The sequence below is a fragment of the Dreissena polymorpha genome, chromosome 8, assembly GCF_020536995.1.
Source record: "Dreissena polymorpha isolate Duluth1 chromosome 8, UMN_Dpol_1.0, whole genome shotgun sequence".
NCBI classification, from domain to species: domain Eukaryota; kingdom Metazoa; phylum Mollusca; class Bivalvia; order Myida; family Dreissenidae; genus Dreissena; species Dreissena polymorpha.
In genome coordinates, this window is record NC_068362.1 from 45570456 (window position 1) to 45578485 (window position 8030).

At 39.2% G+C, this 8030-nt stretch overlaps 1 protein-coding gene across 1 annotated transcript; it reads right to left on the bottom strand.

The window, feature by feature from the left end:
• Positions 1-1853: 1853 nt before the first annotated feature.
• On the bottom strand, positions 1854-8030 carry LOC127842669 (uncharacterized). Its single transcript, XM_052372299.1, has 6 exons — positions 7898-8030; positions 6142-6439; positions 5937-6008; positions 4460-5287; positions 3597-3728; positions 1854-3330 (listed from the first exon to the last, which is right to left on the bottom strand). Exons 1-6 carry the CDS (start codon positions 7970-7972, stop codon positions 3266-3268), a joined length of 1470 nt encoding a protein of 489 aa, XP_052228259.1. The 5' UTR covers positions 7973-8030; the 3' UTR covers positions 1854-3265.

The window sequence follows — 8030 nt, forward strand, 5'->3', positions numbered from 1 at the left end:
GGTTCTCAGAAGATCCTTTACTTGCGCAATAAACCATCGTTAGTTTGTTGGCAATAAAATAGAGGTTTGATCTGAAGCCCGTAAGACGTTTTACGTTTTCAAATATCTCAATACTTATTCCATGTCAGGAAAGTGCACTAAGTAACCTGAATAGAAATAAACTCGAAATAATAGCCAAGTTCGCAGCGAGTGAAGTCGACATATAGAGCGAATATTTATATGAAATAAAAGCCAGTCACTTTCTTTTTAATATGGCTGAAAAGTGAGCGGAATTAAAAAAAATAATACAAGTAAAAAAGAGTATAAAACGACGAAAAATACCTGCCTCGCCATCTTGTTTGTCACGTGATTACCCCTCTGAAATTGATGCATGCATTTACTGTGAATGTTTGCTTACGATACGTTTTACTGATACACCCCGCGAGAGTGTCGTTCATAGACATTTTACGTCCCATCTTATTGCTCTGATGTCTATCAAGACGTGAGAAACACAATACAATCAAAAACATTTATTTCTTATTAATAATTAAGATTTAAAAATTTAAATTAAAATTTTTAAATTTTCTAAATTTGTAAAGCCCATATAAGCCTAGTCCCATATACACACAGATGACTACGGTAGTCCCAGATCGTCCCTGATCGCCCGGATATAAAGATCCGATAAAATTCCAGGACTTTGTAGCTTTTTTAGCGTCTACGGTCTTCCAAAAACGTTCAACCCGGTGACAACACCGGATCCACAAGGACCAGTTCGTACCAACACGAAAGCTACACCCAACAAACACAGCGGCAACACGGACTGTCCCGGCAGAGGTACGTTCTATTACGGACCAACACGGCATAGACACCGAGGGCCACGGGTAAACACGGAATCTACACGTACTATCCCGGACTTTAACGGAAATGACGCGGACAAACATGGCAGTGATACGGAACTATTACGTCTGCCCCGGCGGGACAATAACTTGTATAAAATAAAGTTGATTTCCGATGATTTCCATCATTTTGCAATCAGATCTCTAACGCTTACTATTGAATGCTACTTTTTCACGTTTAAATGTTTAAAATCGATATGACACATGTGACATATGACATAACATTTCATTTGTATTATTATCACACAGACCATAATATGTCAAATATTATTATCAAATGATGTTAACTTCTTAAATTTCGTAAAATATTAGTCCACATATTATTGTTTAATATAATAAATCAACTATATGTAGAATAAAATGACATGTTTCATAGACTATTTTGTTCAATCACAATGTTCACATCACGTCCTCCTGCCAGGACACAGAGTGTCATCTGTTGAAAAGTACAACGGCATTGATGCGTCGTCGAACGTTAGGTACAGATTAATGATAATGTGGACACAACACGCCTATGGTTTCCATCAGTTCACTGTAGTTGAACACTTGAGCATGACAGGCGGATCTATTGCTGCCTACTTCAACCCAAATGAATCTGTAGCAGGTGTCGACCAAGGTCATATGAATTATGGAATGTTAACCCCTGTATTTGCAGTTCAAGATCAATCACGCTGAGGACACTGTATGTCGATGTGTCTCCTGACCGAAACACAAGCACAGTTGTGTAGCTGCAAAGGGTTGCCGAACTGCTTGGCGATATTCTCCCATTCATGTTTTCAGGACAGCGAATTAGTTCATCAAAAAACTCTGTAAGTATCGCATCACAGACCGGATGCCGATCTTGGAGTTGGTGTTGTGTGCGAAGTCATACATCAGAAAGTGGTAACTGTCCCCAAATGCTAGGTACCGTAATGTTATTGCAAACTTAATGCCAACTGACAGAGGCTTCTTGTAGTTGGACTTTTTCGGCTTGATTCTGTCGCCGATGCGTGTCAGAATGTCTTGGTATATCTGATAGCCCACGCGCAGGAAATTAAAGAAGCCATTGGCGTCTTCTTTCTTATGTTCGTCCATCAACGGAGCGCATTGACCCTTGTCTGGACTTCTAGCAAGCAATGTTCTGACAATCTATGTCAGAAAATGGCCTACCAAACGAACAGACCTGGATCAATACTCTCAGCTGATGAAGAAACCGAATAAGAAAAACGTAAATGACTTCTTTGGTTTCCTCCGCATGGGCTATCAGACATACCAACATATTCTGACTCGAAATGGAGACAGATCCAAGCAAAAGCAGCCAAACTACGAGAAACATCTGTCAGTTGGAATTAAGTTGGCAATAACATGACGGAACCTAGCATTGGGGGACAGTTACCCCATTCTGATGTATGGCTTCGCACACAACACCAACTCCAAGATCATCATCAGATCTGCAATGCGATAGATATAGAGTTTGTTGATGACCTAATTCGCTGTCCTGTGAACATGAATGCGAGAATATCGCCAATCAATTCGTCGACCCTTAGCAGCTACACAACTGTGCTTCTGTTTTGGACGGGAAGCACATCTGCAAACAGTGTCCTCAGCGTGATTGATCCTTGCACGAACTACAAGGGTTACCATTCCATAATTCATATAACATTGGTCGAAACTTGCTTCGGATTCATTTTGCTGGAAGTAGGTAGCGATAATTCAGCCCGGGGTTTTCAAGTGTTCAAGAGCAGAAAACCATAATCTAGGAAATGGTGTGCCTGCCTGCCTGATCCTGAATCTTCATTTTGTTATTGGCATAAAAATGCGAGTGCTGCTGACGAGTTGGACTATTATCACATCAAACTAGGGCAATGGCGAAACGACAACCCGCTCATAGATGTGTTGTCGGATCTATCTTCGAACTATAAATCTTCCTTCAAAAAGGAAACAAATAACCAACGCGAATATCGTCGGGCCTAATTCAGCTTAGAAGCCGGGTCCGTGTCCAAAATTTAAGACATGATATGATACTTATATGTGCAAGATTTTGTGCTGTGTGATAATAACAAACTGAAAATATTGTGCAATTACGAGTCACATCGAAATGAAAACTTTCGAGGTTACACTTTCGAGATCTGATTGTAAGTCTATGGATTCACCGAAAACCAACCTGATGGTAAGTGTCTCTGCCGTGTTCCGTGTTGATTTCGTAATGCTGCCAGGCTTGTCCGTGTTGGTACGTGTGGCCGGTTTGCGTGCCGTGTTGTCACCGACGTTATGATCTTGGTAAAACCTTTGACGCTTAGAAACCAACCAGTCTACGGATCATCACGGATCTTGATCCGGGTGTATTCGTGATGATCCGGAACTGCCGTAGCCAACCGTGCTTATATGAGACTGGGGCTTAATTTAAATGTCTAGATGTCGACGTCGGGAAGGTGAAGGCTGGAGCTGTCCCGGCAATCTGGTACTCCAATCATCTCTGAAATACATTTACGGACACATTAATACAGACCATTGTTAAATATATTCGTATTTCCACGCCCAAGCAGTCATAATAGTATAGTTTTTAGTTTTAAATGAAAAGCACATTATACTAAAAATCTTAAACATATCACGCAATATAAATAAAAAAAATGACATGAAACAGATGAAAAACACAAGTAATTTAGAATTGTTATTATTATTTTTTAAATGCTTCACGCATTAATTGTATATGACTACTCATTTCGAATGAACCACACGTACCTAAGAATTCCTTCACTGTCCTTGGTGATCTGCGAGCCTTGACGGCGGGCTTTGGGACCCTCGCGGAGTGGTTAACGTTGTCGACGACATCCATCTCAAACAGACTGGCCTTCACTGCGCTCTCGGCAAAAGCTGAAAATTGGTGCAAAACAATGTCAACATTTTAAGTCGATGCAGTTTCACATGGTAAAGTGGATATTATGTACACATCCCGACCGTGTAATCGTATATGCGATCCCCACTTATGGGTTTCTAGACCCTTCCGAACCGCGTTCTTCAAAAACTGGGCTTAATGCATTTGCGTAAGTTGTCGTCCCGGTTTTGCCAGTGCATTCCGCATCGACAAATCAGGGACGACGCGTTTCGCTCTTATGGAATTTCACGTTCAAAGAAGTATATTCTTAGCGACAATCCACTTCAGGCGAAAGTTACGTCCCAGATTAGCCAGTGCAGTACACACAGGCTAAACTGGGACAAAACTTTACGTACTCGCATTAAGCCTAGTTTTTCCAAACCGAGGCTCCTTTCTAAGACACGGAGTACTAGTGCTCCAAGTTGTGCAAACAGCTGGAAGGTTTCTGGACAAGGGCCTGAACTCCGATGCGATCAAGCACCTCTATAAAATGACATTAATTTGTGCATATTTCTGATATAACTTCCCAAAAATAGGTGTGCAAAAATACAATATAAGTGTAAAAATAAAAGAAATTGTCTTGTCAATTTTATTTGCCTTGGCAGGAAAGATACGAAGAACTAATGTCTAGTTTGTTATTTTTAAGTAAAATGTTTCCTTCGTTAAAAGTAACACAACAGTATGTTTACCATCAATAATTTCATCGCATAATTATGCAAAAAAATCTTACCGCTTAACACGCTTGAAGAGACGGAAACGTTGTCGGTTTCCTTGACAACCTGTTCGTAGGTGATGTCGAAATTGTCGCCCTGTTCTTTTAGGACAATCTCGGATGACGCCTTGATGACGTTCACGGCGTTGGATTCTTTGATGATGTCGGTATCAATGACAACGCGTTCGTTGGTGGTGTCGGTATCAATGACCACCCGTTCGTTGGTGGTGTTGGTATCCATGACAACCTGTTCCTTGGTGGTGTCGGTATCAATGATCACGCATTCGTTGGTGGTGTCGGTATCCATGACAACGTGTTCGTTGATGGTGTCGGCATCAATGATCACGCGTTCGTTGGTGGTGTCGGTATCAATGACAACCTGTTCCTTGGTGGAGTGGGTATCAATGACCACGTGTTCGTTGGTGGTGTCGGTATCAATCACAACGTGTTCGTAGGTGGTGTCGGTATCAATGATCACGCGTTCGTTGGTGGTGTCGGTATCAATGACAACCTGTTCCTTGGTGGAGTCGGTATCAATGACCACGTGTTCCTTGGTGGTGTTGGTATCAATGATCACGTGTTCGTTGGTGGTGTCGGTATCAATGACAACCTGTTCCTTGGTGGTGTCGGTATCAATGACAACCTGTTCCTTGGTGGTGTCGGTATCAATGACAACCTGTTCCTTGGTGGTGTCGGTATCCTTGATAACGTGTTCGCCGGTTGTTTCCACATTACTGTCGTGTCTCTTCAGCAAGTTCTCTGCTGACTCTTTCATTAGGAACGTAACGCTGGCTTCCTTTATCAGATGTGCCACAGAGTTGCGGATGACTGTAGTCACGAATTCATCTAATTGAAAAAATAGGACGATTCAATTATAAAAGAAGTTATTACAAACATAATGCATATGATTTGATTATACTATAGATGTTATCGTCGATAATTTAAAACAACAAGAACTACATCGAGGTCGACAATAATAATTAAAAAATAATTATTATAATACTTATACTACAACTACTACTACTACTAATAATAATAACAATTACACAAATAAGAATTATAATAATAATAACACACAAAATAATAATAGAAACAATAATAATAATAGTATTGTTATTAATTAATAATAATAATAATAATAATAATAATAATAATAATAATAATAATAATAATAATAATAATAATACTATATTATTATTATTATTATTATCATTATTATTATTATTATTATTATTATTATTATGATTATTATTATTATTATTATTAGCATTATTATTATTTATTATTATTAGTAGTAGTAGTAGTAGTAGTAGTAGTAGTAGTAGTAGTAGTAGTAGTAGTAGTAGTAGTAGTAGTAGTAGTAGTAGTAGTAGTAGTAGTAGTAGTAGTAGTAGTAGTAGTAGTAGTAGTAGTAGTAGTAGTAGTAGTATATTAATAACAATTATTTTAATAAAATACTAGTTTATTAATTAATAATTCATGAAATTATACATACCTAGTTCTTCTTCCTTGGAACGGGTTGGAGTGGGTTCGTGAACAACGGCTTTGATTGTGACCTGGCATGAATCTAGAGGAAACCATTTTTTTAATAATGTAAGTCATAACGCAAAACCTGTTGTGAACCCCAACAAATTAGCAAGAAGGTACTCTTAATATTATCGATCCAAAATCTATTTGAAATTCTTAAAAGCGTTTCTTACCGCGACAATTCGGCGAAGAGTTCCGTTTGTTTTCGTCGTTTGAATTCTTTACAACTTGAGTCCGTTGAATCTCGGAACTTGCTTCTTCAGTATACAAGGGGGGTTGATAACCGTAAGTTGATTTCTTGACGACCTTCTTTTTAGGGACAGGACTGTCCGCTGCATGCTTGGACGTCTGTTTCGTGATTTCCATATCTCGGGACCCAGTCTCATTGTGAAGTTGGTCGGCACGCAGGTCTCCCAGGTGCTTGTTGTCCCGAAAAAACTTCCGCTTAAAGTCATTTTTGAATTTCGCCACCTGATGATATTTTGTAAATTTAAAGTACATATTAATCTTAACATCGTTTATAATAACAATACAAATGAACATCAAGTCGAAGCCCGGAAACGCTCATGTTTTGCTTAAATATCATAATATGTAACCAAACACGACAGGTCGCGATCGGACAGTGCCTACTACAAGCGCTACTTCTTCGAATAACACGCGTGAAACCTTAAGCGCTATTAAGCAAACATTAGGAAAAGAAAGCAGAAACTGATTCTTATAATCCTTTTATACACATAACAAAAATTCTGTCACGATCTGGAGCAACGGGGTCTAATGCATGTGCGTGGAGTGTCGTCCCAGAATAGCATGTGCAGTTCACACAGAATAGTCAGGTACGTAGCTTTCCACCGAATTCGGATTTTTGCCAAGTAGGGAACTCATTTAAAAGAAAAATACCATAAAAGCGGAAAGTGTCGCCCCTGATCTGACTGTGCGGACTGCACATGCTATTCTGGGACGACACTCCATGCATCGACATGCATTGAAACCGTTTTCCCGGATCGATGTTGAAGTATTAGTTTGCAACAAAAGATAGCAATTAAATCGGTAAAATAATGTATAGTTTCTATGCACGCGACAGCATTTGATGCACTTGGAGTACCTCGAAAAATCGCTTATAGTTCGTAAACACTAATGTCTTCTAGCATGCATCGGAGTATTTTTGGTGCTCAATGGCTTTACATATTTTCAGTTTGATTGCATTAACCCATTTATGCCTACTGGACTCACCGATCCATCTAAATTGGATCAATTTATTTTCAAAATTAGCGATGTCTAGTTTATTTATTTCTATTTTTAAAATATTTGTTACACAAATTCCTTTAAGCAAACAGCGCAGACCCTGATGAGACGCCGCATCATGCGGCGTCTCATCTGGGTCTACGCTGTTTTCCAAGGCCTTTTTTTCTTGACGCTAGGCATAAATGGGTTAAAATCCTGGGCCAATAGTGGCACCCAGAGTCCTTTACGCTTTGAAATTCACATTTTTAATCGTCATATTTAATCAACGTTCCACACATCAACCGGTCCTCCAGTTTAATTCATTTAGTCACAAAACTAAAGCAACATTTTCGAGCAGTGTATGAAGGAAAAGTGACAACAAAGCGGTGATAACATTCATAATACAAATATTCAGTAATGCAATGTTGAGCCGCGTTGAAGTTTCCTCCATTATCAATTACATCTTACGCTTTCAAACAAATAAAGATATTCACAAGCCTTTGCAAGACTAAATGCAAACTATTAGGCATACAGTCTACAGTTTCGAGCAAAACTCTTGGTATTTTCGATATAAGTTTAATATATGAACACAACCTGGTCTTGTATAATGAAACAGCAAAAGGTCGGTTTTAACCATAAGTCTTAAACAAAAAAACAACAACAATGAATCTGGTATCAAAATAGCGAGTCAATTGTTAAAGACATTACCCTGGCATTCATCGACTTCTTAAATTGCACGAGCCACCGACAGCTGCCGGGCGGTAAACAGCCTAACTTCCCCATATTTGTGCAGTTGGTTTATGTGTTGTTCAATGCACTAGCAACGACGTGAAATGACGTC